The 19,124-nt window shown below is 37.3% G+C and overlaps 1 protein-coding gene across 16 annotated transcripts in view; it reads right to left on the bottom strand.

Moving 5' to 3' along the window:
- Nucleotides 1-19,124, bottom strand: part of KLHL32 (kelch like family member 32) — a 244,189-nt gene that overhangs the window by 24,758 nt on the left and 200,307 nt on the right. For 13 of the 16 annotated variants that reach the window (XM_042939405.1, XM_042939412.1, XM_042939403.1 and 10 more), the window contains 3 exons: nucleotides 14,019-14,077; nucleotides 10,576-10,768; nucleotides 8,788-8,882 (listed from right to left, as the gene is read on the bottom strand). In XM_042939405.1, coding sequence (XP_042795339.1) covers nucleotides 8,788-8,882; nucleotides 10,576-10,768; nucleotides 14,019-14,077 — 347 coding nt within the window. Of the gene's footprint in view, nucleotides 1-8,787; nucleotides 8,883-10,575; nucleotides 10,769-14,018; nucleotides 14,078-19,124 lie in introns of those variants that run through there. The other 3 variants (XM_042939413.1, XM_042939416.1, XM_042939409.1) reach the window with 2 other exon arrangements.

Below are 19,124 nucleotides of genomic sequence, written 5' to 3'. Positions count from 1 at the left end.
TTTTAAATTTACATCCAAATTAGTTAGCATATAATGAAACAATGATTTCAGGAGTAGATGCCTTAATGCCCCTTACCCATTTAGCCCATCCCCCCTCCCACAATCCCTCCAGCCACCCTCAGTTTGTTCATATTTATGAGTCTCTTCTGTTTTGTCCCCCTCCCTGTTTTTATATTATTTTTGTTTCCCTTCCCTTATGTTCATCTGTTTTGTCTCTTAAAGTCCTCATATGAATGAAGTCATATGACTTTTGTCTTTCTCTGACTAATTTCACTTAGCATAATACCCTCCAGTTCCATCCATGTAGTTGCAAATGGCAAGATTTCATTTTTTGATGGCCTAGTAATACTCCATTGTATATATATACCACATCCTCTTTATCCATTCATCCATTGATGGACATTTGGGCTCTTTCCATACTTTGGCTATTGTTGATACTGCTGCTCTAAACATGGGGATGCATGTGTCCCTTCGAAACAGCACACCTGTATCCTGTGGATAAATGCCTACTAGTGCAATTGCTGGGTCATAGGGTAGTTCTATTTTTAGTTTTTTGAGGAACCTCCATACTGTTTTCCAGAATGGCTGCACCAGCTTGCATTCCCACCAACAATGCAAAAGAGATCCTTTTTCTCTGCATCCTTGCCAACATCTGTTGTTGCCTGAGTTGTTAATGTTAGCCCTTCTGACAGGTGTAAGGTGGTATCATTGTGGTTTTGATTTGTATTTCCCAGATGATGAGTAATGTTGAGCATTTTTTCATGTGTTGGTTGGATGTCTTCCTTAGACAAGTTTCTATTCATGTCTTTCACCCATTTCTTCACTGGATTATTTTTTTGGGTGTTGAGTTTAATAAATTCTTTATAGATTTTGGATACTAACCCTTTATCTGATATGTAACTTGCAAATATCTTCCCCCATTCTGTCGGTTGCCTTTTAGTTTTGCTGATTGTTTCCTTCACTGTGCAGAAGCTTTTTATTTTGATGAGGTCCCAGTAGTTCATTTTTGCTTTTGTTTCCCTTGCCTTCAGAGACGTGTTGAGTAAGAAGTTCCTGTGGCCAAGGTCAAGGAGGTCTTTGCCTGCTATCTCCTGGAGGATTTTGATGGCTTCCGGTCTTACATTTAGATCTTTCATCCATTTTGAGTTTATTTTTGCGTATGGTGTAAGAAAGTGGTCCAGGTTCATTCTTCTGCATGTCGCTGTCCAGTTTTCCCAGCACCACTTGCTGAAAAGACTGTCTTTATTCCACTGGATATTCTTTCCTGCTTTGTCAAAGATTAGTTGCCCATACATTTGTGGGTCCATTTCTGGGTTCTCTATTCTGTTCCATTGATCTGAGTGTCTGTTCTTGTGCCAGTACCATACTGTCTTGATGATTACAGCTTTGTAATACATCTTGAAGTCTGGGATTGTGATGCCTGCAGGTTTGGTTTTCTTTTTCAGAATTGATTTGGCTATTCAGGGTCTTTTGTGGTTCCATACAAATTTAAGGATTATTTGTTCTAGCCCTGTGAAGAATGCTGGTGTTACTTTGATAGGGATTATGTTGAATATGTAGATTGCTTTGGGGTAATATCGACATTTTAACAATATTTGTTCTTCCCATCCAGGAGCATAGAATCTTTTTCCATTTTTTGTGTCTTCAATTTCTTTCATAAGCTTTCTATAGTTTTCACTGTATAGGTTTTTCACCTCTTTGGTTAGGTTTACTCCTAGGTATTTTATAGTTTTTTCTGCAACTGTAAATGGGATCGATTCCTTGATTTCTCTTTCTGCTGCTTCATTGTTGGTGTATAGGAAGGCAACCGATGTCTGTGCATTGATTTTAGATCCTGCAACTTTGCTGAATTCATGAATCAGTTCTAGCAGTTCTTTGGTGGAATCTTTGGGTTTTCCGTATAGAGTATCATGTCATCTGCGAAGAGTGAAAGTTTGACCTCCTCCTGGCCAATTTGGATGCCTTTTATTTCTTTGTGTTGTCTGATTGCAGAGGCTAAGACTTCCAATACTATGTTGAATAACAGTGCGAGAGTGGACATCCCTGTCTTGTTCCTGACGTTAGGGGGAAAGCTCTCAGTTTTTCCCCATCGAGGATGATATTAGCATTGGGTCGTTCATATATGACTTTTATGATCTCAACGCATGGCCCTTTTATCCCTACTTTCTTGAGGGTTTTTATCAAGAAAGCATGGTGTATTTTGTCGAATGTTTTCTCAGCACCTTCAATAATTAAATGTAAATGGTCTATACATTTCAAAGGACATAGAGTGATACAATTGATTTTAAAAAAAAAGACTCATCTATGTGCTGCCAATAAGAAACTCACTTTAAACCTAAAGATACATACAGCCTGAAAATGAAGGAAAAAGATATTCCAGGCAAATAGAAAAGAAAAGAAACAGGAAGTAATAGTTACATTAGATAAAACTGACTTTAAAACAAAGACTATAACAAGACAAGCAAGAGAATTACATAATGATAAAGAGAATCAAACAAATAGATATAACAATTTTAATTCTCTTTGCACCCAATATTTAAGCACCTAAATGAATAAATTAAATATTAATTATTAATAAATTATAACTTATTATAGATTAAATTTATAATTATATAAATTAATAATTAAATATTAACATAAATGGAGAAATTGACATCATAAAATAATAGTAGGGGACTTTAACTTCCCATTTACAGCAATGGGTAGACCACCCAGACAGAAAATCAATAAGGAAACAGTATCTTTGAATGATCCATTAGACAGATATATACAAAACACCCTATCCCAGACCAACAGAATACAGATACTTTTTAAGTGCTCATGGAACATTCTCCAGGATAGATCACATGTTAGGTCACAAAACAGTCTCAGTATTTTTAAGAATACCAAAGTCATATCAGTCTTCTTTTCTGACCACAACAGTAAGAAACTAGAAATTAATTACAAGAAAAGCATAAATATATCGAGGCTAACCAACATGCAACTACACAACCTATGGATTAATGAGGAAATCAAAGAGGAAATGAAAAAAAAAAATACATGGGGACAAATGAAAATAAAAACACAACAGTCAAAAATCTTTGGGACACTGGGACACAGGGGCACCTCAGTGGCTCAGTGGGTTAAGTGTCCATCCTATTCTTGGTTTCAGTTCAGGTCATGATCTCAGAGTTTGTGGGATCGGGCCCCACGTTGGGCTCTGCACTGACAACACAGAGCCTGCTTGAGATTCTCTCTCTCCCACTCTCTCTGCCCCTCCACCACTCACACTCTCTCTCACTCTCAAACAAACTTAAAAAAACTTTGAGACACAGCTAAATCAGTTCTAAGAGGGAAATTTATAGAAATACAGGGATACTTCAAGAACAACAAATATCTGTGATAAACAATCTAACCTCACACCTAAAAGAAATAGAAAAAGAAGAGTGAACAAAACCAGTGTTAGTAGAAGGAGGGAATAACAGGTCAGAGCAGAAATAAATGAAATAGAGACTAAAAATACATATATGAAAGATCAATGAAGAGCTAGTTCTTGAACAGAAAACAAAATTGATAGCCCTTTAGCCAGACTTATCAAGAAAAAAGGAGAGGACAGAAAGAGTGTCAGAAACAAAGGAGAAATAACAACTGACACCACAGAAATACAAAGGATTATAAGAAACTACTATGAAAAGTTATATGCCAACAAATTGGACAACCTAGAAGAAACAGTAAATTTCTAGTAACATATACTCTTACAAAACTGAATCAGAAAGAAACAGAAAATATGAACAGACCAATTACTAGTAATGAAATCTAATCAGTAATGAAAAAAGTTCCATCAAACTGAAGTCCAGAAACAGATGGGTTCACAAGTGAATTCTACCAACTAAGTTAATACTTATTCTCCTCAAACTATTCTAAAAAATAGAAGGGGAAGGAAGACTTCCAAATATATTCTATAAGGCCAGCATTGCCCTGATACCAAAACTAGACAAAGATACCACAAGGAAAGAAAGCTACAGGCCAATATCCATAATGAACACAGATTAAAAAAAAAAATTAAGGAATTTTACTAGTTTATTTATTTATTTTGAGAGGGAGAGAGAGAGAGAGAGAGAGAGAACAGGTTGTGGAACAGCAGAGAGAAGGAGAGTCAGAATCCCAAGCAGACCCCTTGCCATCAGCACAGAGCCCACTGTGGGGCTTGAACCCACAATTTGTGACATCATGACCTAAGCCGAGATCAAGAGTAACACACTTAACTGACTGCACTACCCAGATGCCCACAGATACAAAAATTCTCAACAAAAGATGGGCAAACTGAATTCAACAACAATAAAAAAAATGATTCATCACAATCAACAGGAATTTATTCAGGGGATGCATGAATGATTCAATATTCACAAATCAGTCGGCGTGACATACCACATTAACAAAGGATAAAAATCCTGTTAAAAAAAATTTTTAAAAAAGGGGCACCTGGGTGGCTCAGTTGGTTGAGCGTCCGACTTCGGCTCAGGTCATGATCTCGCGCTCCGTGAGTTCGAGCCCCACGTCCAGTTCTGTGCTGACAGCTCAGAGCCTGGAGTCTGCTTCGGATTCTGTGTCTCCCTCTCTCTCTGGCCCTCCCCCCATTCATGCTCTGTCTCTCTCTGTCTCAAAAATAAATAAATGTTAAAAAAAACCCAAAGGATAAAAATCATATGATCATCTCAATAGATGCAGAACAAGCATTTGACAAAATTCACCATCCATTCAAGACAAAATGTCTCAACAAAGTGGGTTTAGGGAGAACACACCTCAATATAGTAGAAGCCAGATATTACAAACCCACAGCTAACATCATACTCAGTAGGGAAAAATAGAGCTTTTTCTCTAGATCAGAATCAAAACAAGGATATCTACTCTTGCCCCTGGTATTCAATAAAGTAATGGAAGTCCTAGCCACAGCAATTAGAAAACAATAAATAAAAAGCATCCAAGTTGGTAAGGAAGATGTTAAGCTGTCACTAATTGCTGATGACATGATACTATGCATAGAAAACTCTAAAGGTTCCACCAAAAAACTATTAAAACTGATGAATCAATTCAGCAGGGTCACAGAATACAAAATTAACATATATAAATGTGTTGCATTGCTATACACTAATAACAAAGTAGCAGAATGGAAATTAAGCAGACAATTCCAAATGCATCAAAAGGAATACGTAGGAATAAATAATTAGGTGAAAGACCTGTACTCTGAAAACTATAAGATATTAATGAAACTGAAAACAACACAAATGGAAAGATACACCATGTTAATGCATGAATATCATTAAAATGTCTATACTATCCAAAGAAATCTACATATTCAATGCAATCCTATTAAAAAAACCAACAGCATTTTGGGGCACCTCGCTAGCTAGGTCAGTTGAGCAGACATCTACTCTTGATTTTGGCACAGGTCATGATCCCAGGGTCATGGGATGAAACCCTGTATTGGGCTCCATGCTTAGCATATTAAGATTCTTTCTCCCATTGCTCCTTTCCCCTACTCGTACTCTAAAATTAAAACAAACAAACAAAAACAGTATTTTTCATAGAACTAGACAAATAATACTAAAATTTGTATGGAACCACAAAAGACCCAGAATAACAAAAGCAAACTTATGAAAGAAGAACAAAACTGGAGATATCACAATCCCACATTTCAAGATAGACTATAAAGCTATCCTAATCAAAACAGTATGGGACTGCTACAAAAATAGACATAGATCAATGCATCAGGATGAGAGAGGCCAGAAATAAACCCACACTCGTAAGATCAATTAATCTATAACAAAGGAGGCAAAAGTACACATGGAGAAAAGTTTCTTCAGTAAATAGTTTTGGGAAAACTGGACAGCTACATGTAAAAGAATGAAATTGGACCACTTTCTTACATCACACATAAGAAATACACTCAAAATGCATTAAAGATCTAAATGTGAGACCCAAAATCATAAAACTCCTAGAAGAAAACATATGCAGTAATCTCTTAGGCATTGGTCTTAGCCACATATTTTTATGTATGTTTTCTCAGGCAAGGGAAACAAAAGCAAAAATAAACTATTGAGGCTGTAACAAAATAAAAAGCTTTCGCACAGTGAAAGAAACCATCAACAAAATGTAAAGGCAACCAACTTAATGGGAAAATATATTTGCAAATGATATATCCAATAAGGGGTTAATCTCCAAAATATATAAAGAATTTATACAACTCAACACCAAAAAAAATTTTTTTGATTAAAAAATGGGTAAAGAACCTAGATAGACAGTTCTCCAAAAAAGACATTACAGATGGTCAACAGACATATGAAAAGATGCTCAACATCACTTATCAAAGAAACACAAGTCAAAATCACAATGAAATATCACCTCACACCAGTGATAATGGCTAGTACCAAAAAGTCAAGAAATAATGAGTGTTGACAAGGATGTGGAGAAAAGGGAATCCTTATGCAGTACTAGTGGGAATGTAAGTTGATGCAAACACTATGGAAACTGTATGGAGATTCCTCAAAAATTTTTAAATAGAAATGCCGTATGATTCAATAATTCCACTACTGGCTATTTACCCAAAGAATACAAAAACACAAATTCGAAAAGTTACCCCTATGTTTACTGCAGCATTATTTATAATAATAGCCAAGATATGGAAGCAACCCAAGTGTCCACTAATTAATAAAGTAATAAAGAAAATATATATACAATGGAATATCACTCAATCATAAAAAAATAAGACCTTGCCAATTGTGACAACATGGATGGACCTAGAGAATATTATGCTAAATGAAATAAGTCAGACAGAGAAAGATATATACCATATGATTTCACTTATATGTGGAATCTAAAAAAACAAAACAAATATATAAAACAGAAAGAGACCCATATATACAAAGAACAAATTAGTGGTTTCCAGAGAGAAGGTGGGTGTGTGAGCTGGGCAAAATGGATAATGGGGAGCGGGACATACAGGCTTCCAGTTATGGAATGAATAAGGCATGAGAATAAAAGGCACAGCATAGGGAATAGTCAATGGTATTGTAATAGCATTGCATGGTGATACATGTTAGTTAACACTGGTGGTGAGCATAGCATAATGTATAGAACTGTTGAATCACTAGGCCTATACACCTGAAGCTAATGTAACATTGTGTCTCATGTATAGTTCAATAAAAAAGAAACTTCTACTTATAAGAGAAACAAATCTTGGGGATATAATGTACAGCATGGTAACTACAATTACCCATACTGTATTGAATATTTGCAAGTGGCTAGGAGAGTAGATTTTAAAAGTTCTCCTCACAAACAGAAAACTCTTGTAACTATGTGAGGTTATGAATGTTAACTAAATTTATTTTGGTGATTATTTATCAATATATACATATGTAACATTTTTACATACCTTGAACTAATACATTTAATGTTAATATTTCAATAAACTACAAACAACACTATCTCCTAACTATTCAATCCAGAACTCACATCCATTAGGACCAGCTTGCTTATTATGTTGTCATATTTATGCTACCCCTGCTGACATAGATATACTTAATAGAAGTATGTTAAATACCCTGACAAACCTCTGGCAAGACAAATCAAGAGAAGAGGAAAAATAAAAATCAATATTATGAATATAATGGGGGATATAACTAAGCAGTAACAAAACAACTAGTCACTAACAATTTTGAAAACTTAGACAACATGGAAAAGTTTCTTGAGAAAATATATATACCTTATGAGATGGGACTGTAGAAAAAATTAAAATCTTGGATAGTCCTGCAACTATTAAAGATAATGAAGCAGTGGTTAAAAACATTCCCCCAAGAGTAAGGTTAGATAATAAGAGTAGTTCTAAGGATATAGATTTTTCTGGATATCAAGAGAAAAATCGGGCCTAATACATGTCAATAACATCAGAGAACATGTAAAACAGAAAAACAATAGTAACAATTATAAAAAATAAAATAATAAAACCTTGAATATGTATATCAGCAAAAGCTATTGCTTTTCTGAAAAGCTCGGGGGGCAATTTGCCTCCCCTGGGCTGCTCACGTGCTGATGTGCCAGGGCTGTTCTCTGGGGAAGAGGCTACCTCCATCAGACTAACCATAAACTACCACTGCTCACAACTTCTGCCAGGAAGGAAGAACACCTTAGTAGGTGGAATTGATTGAAATGAACAAATTGCAATACAGAAAATAAAGCAACTGAGTGGAAAGGAGGCATTTGTAAAGTTTTGGGAGTGTGAAAGTACTATTACCAAAGATTTCGAGATTTTCTTGGTTTAGGAGAAAAAGGTATCCCACTTTCCCCATTTTCAGGATATATTATGCAGTAAAACTTTGGTTTGCAGGCCTAATTCATTCTGGAACCATGCTCGTAATCCAAAGCACTCGTATATCAAAGTGAATTTCAAGAATCATTGGCTCAGCTGTGATCATGTGACATTCGGCGTCACATACTACTTGTATTGCAAGACATCACTCATTTATGAAGTTAAAATTAGAAATGTTTGCTCATCTTGCATGACACTCGCAACCCAAGGTTTTACTGTATATATTTTCAAAGCTCCTCCCCACTTTACCTTCAGTAGGGCTCAATAATTTATTAGACATCATTTTTAGGAAGCAGGATGAAGTTTAGTGACTGAACTAGCTACACAAAGGGAGCGCAAACCTCTTTCTAGGAGTAAATATCTCTTTCTTCAGTAGCAGCACTGCAAAAAGTAACCTCACTGAACCACCTGAACAAACTTCAAAAGGAACTTCAACCACTCACCTGGATACAAGCCAGAGGCTCGTTTGTCCAAATCGAATATCCACCAACTAAATATATTCTCTCATTATGGACAGCAACTCCAGATTCATTTTGGCCTAAAGTAAATTGAATGAAAAGAAAAAATAAATCCATTTTCCTTACATGTCTTAATTAACCCTTTTGCCACTGAGGGATACTATTTCCCCCTGTGGCACACTTGTATGCTCCACAGGATTTTCGCAGCAACTAATCACTGCCTCCCAGTACTCAGAGGGAAGAATTAACCACTCCTTCACAGAGAATGAATCTGTGTCAGGTCAGAACCAAGCCAAAACACGTACTAGCCAGCCAGGTTAGTAAATACAGCATTAAATGCAGCAATAATAAGCAATAACAAAATAAGAGTTCTATACTATGTTGTATGCCATTAACTTACAGTGGTGGAAATAAGGTATATTTCGAAATGCAAAATACCTCTTGTACCTACAAATGCTTTAAGGCAAGTGCTTACATTTGTAAAGTAACAGCTGCAACCCCAAGAAGCCAATAAAACAGAGCCATGCCCCCATTGTCCCCCAAATGAAGACAAATGACAGAAAAGATTGATAAAGTTACTACCCTCCTTTTTTTTTTTTTTTTCATACACAACAGTTTTAAGACTATATTAAAGTTCCCGATCTGGGACCAGCTAGGGTAGTCCCTAGATACTGACACGCCAAAATGATGAAAGGTTCCTCCCCCATTTAAAAAAGAAGACAGAATAACTCACTACCACATATTCTTCCCTGGAGGCTATCAGAGAGTGAGATAGTCTCTTTTTATTGATGGGCTGACACAGGACTGACTGTGGTAATAAATAACCTGGATCCTATGGCAGACAGAATCGCAGATCCAGGGACCGAGGGGCTGAGGTACTACTATAGCAACTCAGAGAGAGTGAAGTCCTTGTAGGTGGGCCCCAAAGATCATTTTCACAAAAACAAGAGCTCCACGCAAGGCATATAACCCTTTCACATTGGCACTCAGTGTTGCCTCCCCAGCCGTAGCCGTGAGTGGTTGAGCATCCACTCGGCATATTAAGATGTCCTCAGGTGCCAGTCCAGGCTACCATTTTGGGCTTGTGATTTTCCTATTATTAGAGCAGCCTGGGAAGGACCTGATCCCCTTGGAGGTTTATAATATGAGCCAACAAGGGAAAGAAGGTTTTCAACTCCGTAAAAAAACGTCAGGGGTAAGTTGTTCACAGCTTACCTTTTATTCCCTTTTGAGGTGAGGGTCCATACCTAGCGTTACTCTTGATAATGCTTGAAGGGGTAGGTGGCCAGAAATACCACCAAACCCCTAGGCACAGAACTGCTCTAAGATTCCGTTGTTAGAAGAATATAGCCAGAAACTGTATGTGACAGTAACAAATAATGAAGACTCTACTCCTGAACTCAAATAAAAGAGGACCAAAAGTGAAAAGGAAAAAAAAAATCGCTTCTGTAAAGAGTTTTTAATTCTCTGGTTCCTCCTAACGATCAAAGTTCCTCTGTGAATACTTATTGACGAGAAAGGACTTGACATACCTCTCTCAGCCAAGCGAGAAGATGCACATAGGTAAGAGAGGCCCTGAGAAACTAGCTCAGCCACCTAATTGGTGAAATTTTGTGAGATAAATAATAGGGTACCTTTCTGGTTAATAAAAGCAAGGTGTTCTGCCACCATGCACTTGATATTTAGAGATGCGCTGAAGACGTAAAAAAAAAACAAGTGTGGCAATTTCTTGAATCTCTGCTTTTCCTGATTTACTTAGTCAAAGGTACTTGCCAGTCAACAGGTTGAAATTACAACGCGTCCACTGGTCGGTGTCTATGTTGTAAGAATCTATATGCCGCACAAGGATCCGGTCATTATTGTAGTCCAGGTCATTGCCTCCAAGAACATAAAGTTTTCTTTGAACAGCAGCCATGGAATGGTAGACCCTTCTCTGCAGCATAGGGCTGCGGCTTATCCATTTATTCTGGGGGAGGGAAAAAAAAAAGAAAGAAAGAAATTCAGGTGGATTCTGTTAACAGGCGACCTCCATGGCAGAAACAGCAGCGCCTCATTAGTAGCCAGGACTCTAATGTGTGTCAATCGCATTGTATTTGACTGTTGCTTACAGATTGAAAGGTAGGGGTGTCTTACCTGAGAGCAAGTGTGGATGAAGCATGTATGCCAATTTTATTTTGCAACTTATATAAGGCATTTCCTCCTGCTGCATTTTATAGGTTGCATTTTATAGGGCATTTTTCATTTTATAACGGGAGCCCAAGGAAGTTTTCCTGATGGTTTCTCACCCAAATGAGAAAATTTACACAAATTGTGGAAGAGTGAAAGCACCTGGCTAGGTATAATGATTAAGAAAACAGGTGCTTGGGGCACCTGAGAGGCCTAGCTGGTTAAGTGTCCGACTCTTGATTTTGGGTCAGGTCATGATCTCAGAGTTTGTTGACCTTGGGCTCTGTGCTGATGGTGTGGAACATGCCTGGGATTTTCTCTCTCTCCCTCTCTCTCTCCCCACCCCCACACATACTGTCAATCTCTTGCTCTCAAAAATAAATAAATAAACCATTAAAAAAAAAAAAAAGAAAGAAAACAGGCTCTGGATCCAGAATGCCTAAGTTTGTAACCTTTGTGTGACACCAAGCAATTTACTTAACCTCACTGTGCCTGTTTCCTTGTCTTTAAAGTGGGGGGAATCATACCTTACCCGACAAGCTTGTTGTGAGAATTAAATTAGTTAATACTCATGAAACATTTAGAAGAATGTTGTCACACTTTTAAAAAATTATTGTGATAATAATCCTTGGCCACCCAAGGCCTCTACATAAGCTAGGGTTAGGGTGACTTTGCTGTTCTGTCCAAAATTAAACTTCCAAGATCAATGGAAGAGCTAAGATCTTGTTTCACAACAAAGTCCCACGTGGCCTTTGTATTAGTCCCTTTAACATATTTATAATTAAATCTTCTACCAAACTGGGGAAAGTTATTTCTTGGCACATGTTTGTTTGTTTTGGTAGAAAGCCAAGTTTTATACAACTTCAAGAATGGTGAAACCTCAACTATTTGGTCCTGGGTCATGCTAGTAATGGGAAAGACATGATCAACTCCTCTTAAATATGGCTCCTTTCAAAAATCTAATGTAAACTGCAAAATTAGATGAAAATCAAATACGATCTTAATTTTAAATCTCAACCAAGTAATGAACATGTAAGCAAACCTAACCATTTCCTTTCTACATGAACACTAACCTACAGGAAGAACCCGGATTCCTTTTTTCCAAGAAAAATTTGGATTTTGACTAGAAAAATCATATGATGCTTTGAATACTTAGAATTTCACCAGTTTACAAAGCTGTAAAGGGATAAGCAAAAAAAAATTGTATAAATATTGGTCCATTCACTAAGACCTATCTACCAGGTCATTTCTAATTTCTCTTTTAAAGATATACTTAAAAAAGAATGGTTTGTACAATTTGCAAGGCTTGCATTTACTTGCTCCCCCTTTTTAAACATGTCCTAAAAATCTCCTTCCAATCAAATGTCATCTTTAATAAAGTAGCCAAACCTTTCTATCAGATGTTCTGTGAAGAAATATCTTCAATACACTTCACATGAGTGGACTTAACTCAAAACTCTGATGATGCTTTCCTCAGGTCCTTTCTATGAGGCAACCTATTCCACTATTAGGAATCAACGTGTGCATTAGTAGTCCGGTCCCCTGCCACAGGACTGTGGACGCCATCTGGTTTATAAAGCCTGCCTGCATCCCCTGATTATATCTTTAGCTTCCTTCACTGCCGTGCCTGCCAGGTGAGCCGCCAACCTCTGCAAAGGCAAAGAAACAGAGAGGCCTAGTGGGGTCATTCCTAATAAGCTAGCGTGTGAATACTAATCAGTGGTGGGGAAGCAGAGGTCACCCCAGCCTGCCTGTTGGCAGGTAGCGATGTGCTCTGTGGCAGATGGCAGGCATTATCGACTCTCCACAAAGGCCTAGAAGAGAAATAAGCACCAGGGCTGAATGATAGAGTTATTGAGATTCTGAGCAAGATGCAAGCAGATGTGATGTTTGCCAGTACCCACCGTAAACAATATGCCAGCAGAATTTTTAAAAAGAGTGTGTGTATACAAACATGAAACAGAACTCATTTGAGAAATGTTAACACCTTCTTCCTCTTTAACCACGTGTGCACCAAACTCAAGCAACTGCAATTAATGATCCCTCTTGAGACATCTGGCCCATGGACATGTGGTCTCTGAAATCTACAGCTTCTAATGACATCAGGAAACACACTTGCAAAGAGAGAAATACCTTCGTTACATTCAGAATCAAATAATGTTGAAATAAAAAGATACCAAGCTGACTGAGGTCATTCAGGACGCACATTTGGTGGCCAATCCTGACCCAGGCTGCCAAAGCTAACCTGTCACTTCATGTTCTGTTATCTCCGGCTGATGAATGTTAAATCCCACGTTCGAATCATTTTGGAATACTGTCATAATCATGAAAAATATTTACATTACGAAAATCACAGACATGGTGAAATTCTGAAAACATTTGCTAAGGCCACTGCGATTTTGGTAGAAGGGAAAGAGAGTAAAAATAGTTCTTCTTTTGGGGACAAAAAAACCACTGAGTGTGTATGATAAGTAGACAGAAGAAGGGACAGACACCATCAAAATGCTTCCAGTTCAGGCACCATTTGTTAGATGAAATACATACACTTTTTTCAGATACTTCTACTTCAGACTTGTCCTAGACACTGCTAGGACATTCTGGCTACACGGAGTTAAATAAAAGTTATTATATTAGTTGGGAGTAATGAAACAATAAGTATGTTCCCCTCTTGGAAGGACACGCTTTCTAAAAGGACATAGCAACAGGACAATCAAAATCCTTTCTTTGGATGCCTCTGAATATGAACAGTCACTTGAGATAATGGAACTAAAGGGCATTTAACTCATCAACATATTTACCCTTCCTTCTACATTATGCAAAACTCTGAAAGAGTTAAGCATTGTGTATAGCATAAAACTAAAGGAGCTGAAATTTTGTGTGGAAAAAAAAAAAGCAACGGAAAGGCAGTTTATCCAGATGCTTCCGTTTCTCTATACAAGTTTAAGATGCACGTGTGTGTACAGACTTGGCATTTCAACTACTAATTACTGTGGAAATCTTTTAAAATTCATTTTAATTAAGGTAATGAGTTTTTCTTATATGATTCTTACCTGGTTAGGTTCATATACCATTAGTCTGTTCTGATATTGTGCTGTGTTAGTTACTCCACCTGTAATGGATTAACATGTGTTAGAGCTTTCATGAATACGAAATAGGATATTCCAACATAAGAATGAGATACAATTAAAGGAAAATTAGCTACTGCTGAGGATCTGTTTGTATACCCTCGTGGTGAACCCATGACATAATTAAGAAGCTTATTGTTGAAGCAGTTTCATTTTCAAGAAACATTTTAGAAGCAATCCAGTTGAGAGCAAGCAACAAGTATGCTGAGATTACCAAGAGGCTCCAATTCTGACAAGCTGCTCTGCATGGCCAGAATGAGGGGCAAAGTATAGCAGGGAGTGGGAATGAACATAGCACACATAGACAAATCTCTATACAATTTATGCCCAGGACAGAATTACATGGAAAGTTCTTGTCCTTTGGCAATTTTAAAGCTCTAACCTTCTGTATACTAACACACTAATGTCTTGATATCTCTTTGGAAGAACCATATCTAAGAAAAGGCATTACTTATCAAAAGAATTCTAAAGCCAAAGCTGTCCAGAAGAATATGATGAGAGCCACCAATGTGAATCACAGATGTAATTTTAAGTTTTCCAGTAGCCACATTAACAACTTAAAAGAGGGGCACCTGGGTGGCTCAGTCAGTTAAGCTTGGTTTCAGCTCAGGTCATGATCCCATGGTTCATGGGATCAAGCCCCATGTCAGGCTCTGTGCTGACAGCATGAAGCCTGCTTGGGATTCTCTCTCTCCCTCTCTCTCTGCCCCTAACTTACTCACACATGCAAGTGTGTGTGCACACTCTCTCCCTCTCAAAATAAATAAACCTTAAAAAAAAAAGAAATAGTGAAAGTAAACTTAACATAAATTTTATTTAACTCAACACAACCAAAATATTATCATCTCAACGTGAAACTGATATAAAGCTTATGGAGGTATTTTATGTTCCTTTTGTTCCAACTTTCTTCAAAACCCAATGTATATTTAACACAGCACATTTCAATCCAGATTAGCCACATTTCAAGTGCTCGCTAAGCCACATATGACTAAGAGCACTGTGTGTAGTTGTTGTTAGCAACTTTTCTAGAGCCTTCTTGACAAGGGCTTAGATCCAAAAGACTCAGGACCTTTTGATTAGTCAAGAACCACTAAACAATCATTACCTTTCTAACAAACTTTCTCTTATCTGTCCTCATATTTTCATGTTTGTGATGTACACTGATCCCCATAAAACCCAGAAACTACTGATTCTACTTTAGTTTTTACTATCAAATTGAAAAACTAAAAAAAACATAAATCAGCACTATATAAAAATAATACTAGGAGATATTAAATGTTAAGTAGTAAAATAACAAGACTATGAGAACTGCCCTCCCCCAAAAAAATCTCTTCAGAGATTTTTGCATTATACAGAGTTCTGGATGCTGGCATAAAATGAATAACATTTGAATAAGTAGCACATAGAAGCAGCTAATTTTGCAGTAAAGATATAAAACTGAGCCACACTACAAATGTTTCCTATTGAAAATTTTTAAGTCAAAAAGTATGTACTGTTACAATAATGAACAAAACAGTGTTAACATTTTTCTCAGTATGACTCAACTTTACACAGGCTTCTTTCTGTCTCTTAGGCCCCTGACATCCCTCTTCTTAGAGCTCTTACTTTAGAAAACCTGTAAATTCTTTCTCTGCCTCCTTGAGATATAAGTCATTTAAGAAGCTTCTTGCAAGTTTTACAACCCAGGAAGATCTTCCTCCCAGACCTAAGAGCCATCCCATTGAAATGTAATCATCAAGGAAGTAAATGTCCCTATCTCCCAGTTTCTATGGAGGGTAAGAGCCTCATGTTGATGGGTGCCAATCAGAAAGCAAGAATGGCCCAGTCATTGAGAAAAACATTTACAAAATCAGGGGTAACTGAATGAGCTCATTATATCACATAGATCAATCTTCCTCCAAAACTCCTTCAGTACTTTTCTACTAGCTCACCCCAGTGCTTAAAAACCCTCTTGCCTCTTGTTCTTCAGAGGAGTTGATTTCAGACTGCATTCTGGTCTCCCTCCCCTATTGCAATATTGTCTTGGACAAAGTCTTCCTTATCTGCTTAACTTTGTCCAGTATAATTTTTGCTTTGACAGTTCAAATATCTTGAATAGGTCACTACCATCAACTTCATGGCCAGGAGTCAAATCAACCAGAATCCAGAGTATTAGTGCACAATCCTCAGCTGAGCTGGAACAATCCATCAATACTAATGGATCCATAAAGGGAAGGGAACATGTTCAGGCCAATCATTACTCTCTCGTTCACCCCCAATAAGGAGATTATATCTTTCATATAATTGACCATGGCTTTTATTAACTGGAGGGCTTTTTTAAAATATATTCTCTCTGAAGCTTACAACTACTTTTAAGATCAATGAAAGCTTTATCTGCAGAGTAAGTCCACAAGGAACAGAGAAACGAGCTTCCTGCCCTCAAAGAAAGTCTTCTCTGCATTTCTTAAAGAATGTCTCATCTTAGACCTACCCTATGACCCAGCAATAGCACTGCTAGGAATTTATCCAAGGGATACAGGAGTACTGATGCATAGGGGCACTTGTACCCCAATGTTTATAGCAGCACTCTCAACAATAGCCAAATTATGGAAAGAGCCTAAATGTCCATCAACTGATGAATGGATAAAGAAATTGTAGTTTATATACACAATGGAATACTACGTGGCAATGAGAAAGAATGAAATATGGCCTTTTGTAGCAACGTGGATGGAACTGGAGAGTGTGATGCTACGTGAAATAAGCCATACAGAGAAAGACAGATACCATATGGTTTCACTCTTATGTGGATCCTGAGAAACTTAACAGAAACCCATGGGGGAGGGGAAGGAAAAAAAAAAAAAAGAGGTTAGAGTGGGAGAGAGCCAAAGCATAAGAGACTGTTAAAAACTGAGAACAAACTGAGGGTTGATGGGGGGTGGGAGGGAGGGGAGGGTAGGGGATGGGTATTGAGGAGGGCACCTTTTGGGATGAGCACTGGGTGTTGTATGGAAACCAATTTGACAATAAATTTCATATATTAAAAAAAAATAATAAAAAATAAAAAAATAAATTGGAAAAAAAAAAAAAAGAATGTCTCATCTTAAAATAAAACCATAGGAAAAGAAAATACACTTAAGAAAGCTGGGGCTGAAATGCCTACACAGTCAAAATGTTTGTCCAAATAAATACAGAGGCCTGATTGCTTTCTTCCCAACCTTCCTTTTCTTATCTGATTAAAAATTGAATGTCCAATAATTCTTTCTCAGCATAACTACACAAGAATAATCAAATCTATTGAGTGAGACCTCACAAGTCTTCAGGGTTAAAATGATTGCCAAGTGCTTTTGATCTGGGCCATAACCACCAGATTAATGTCCAGCTCGCCTATAATCATTTCTCCAAATGAGAGGGAGCAGAGGGCAAAGCTCCCACCCATTATTTCAAAACTTTGACGGTTTTTCTCCTTGTTTTAGAAATATGGGACAGAATTAATATCTACTGCAGTAAACTATCTGTTTATGACACTATTTGAAAATATTTACACTACTATATGTATCAGAGTCTGCCCATTATAGATTAAATGTACAACCAATGGATTAGAATGTAGCTATTACATCCTTTCTCCTAAGCCAGGCATACAATTTATCTTCATGCTCTTCAGAATTATTATTTACTCTCTTTTACAGATGCATTCGTAATATTTTTTTCCCTTAATCTGCACGTGGTAATTAGATTCCTTACCCTTACATACAAATTTTCACTCACATGACAATGCTTAAAAATGAGATACTGGGTTACTAGGTGGAAGTAAACATAAAATTCCTAGTTAGTTATTTGGTTGATTACTTCTGGAATGCTAAACCACGGGAGGTGCCTAAAAAACCCAGTGTTGTAACTTTTGCCAAGTCAGGATTGCAAGGGAAAACCTTAGAAATTGGTCCTATTGTTTTCCTTCTTTGAAATAATTTCCAAATGATCACATAAATAAAAACCAGTTCTTCTCAGTACAAAAAATAAATTTTAAAAAAGCATCCAAGTTCGCAGCCCACACAGCTTTAGCAGTGTTATGTGCACAGCTTATCATTACATTCTCTTCACATAACACTCCTCACTTTTAGATTAATCTGTTGAAATGAGATGCTAAGGATTTGCATACAGATTTGACTATACAAAAATAGATATGGAATTAATAACAGTCTCTATATGTTTTAATTTCTCCTAGACTGGAGTACCCTTGCCTGCAGCAGTATTCCTGGCTTTGAAAGTCATCAAGCTGATTTGCCTGCTCTGGGTTATGATGCCACATGCTGCTATACTGTCCCCTGCAATCAAAGCACTTGCAAAGATAGATTCTATGCCTCCCTCTATCGAGTACATTTTATAGATTGGCAGTTTTGATCTCCCTCCCCCACCCCAGGGGGGATAATCTGCATCTTAACAGCTTTCTATAGATACATTTGTCATTAAATATGCCATCTCGTATCAGCATCCATTTTTAAAGCCAAGTTTTCCCTAACTTTGAAGTGCCACAGTCGAAGTTAAGACTTTTCAGCCAAAATTGAAAATGAACAGCCCTGTCTCATACTTTTGAACTGTGACTTAAAGATATACTGCAGGTTCCCCCAAAGTCAAATAAGTCTTTAAAAACTGCCAGAAGGAATGAAAAGTTACCACCATGCTACCAGCAGTGAGAAATGCTTTCTATCATCAAGACAAGAGTAAAGCATTTTTCTTAAGCTTCCCTGTTCGGCTCCTCACAAAACGTTGTGACAAATGGATGAATGCATACCAGAGAAAGGATGACAGGTGACTGCCAAACAAGCAACTTTTGCCTCCACTGCTGGAATTCACTGACTCCCAAACTCATTGCGCTCAAAAGCAAGAACTGGTCAAGACTAACAATGTCTACAGAATAGTGTGTTTAGAAAAACAGCTCTTAGTATGCATTGGTCAGGATAGGTCAAGTCTGGTGGCTCTGCTATTTTTTTTTCAAGGACAGAAAATACATCTGTTGATATAGAGTCCTATACTACACGCTTTAGCAGAAACCTA

Source organism: Panthera leo, chromosome B2 (assembly GCF_018350215.1).
Source record: "Panthera leo isolate Ple1 chromosome B2, P.leo_Ple1_pat1.1, whole genome shotgun sequence".
NCBI lineage: Eukaryota > Metazoa > Chordata > Mammalia > Carnivora > Felidae > Panthera > Panthera leo.
This window is presented reverse-complemented; position numbering and strand designations above follow the sequence as displayed.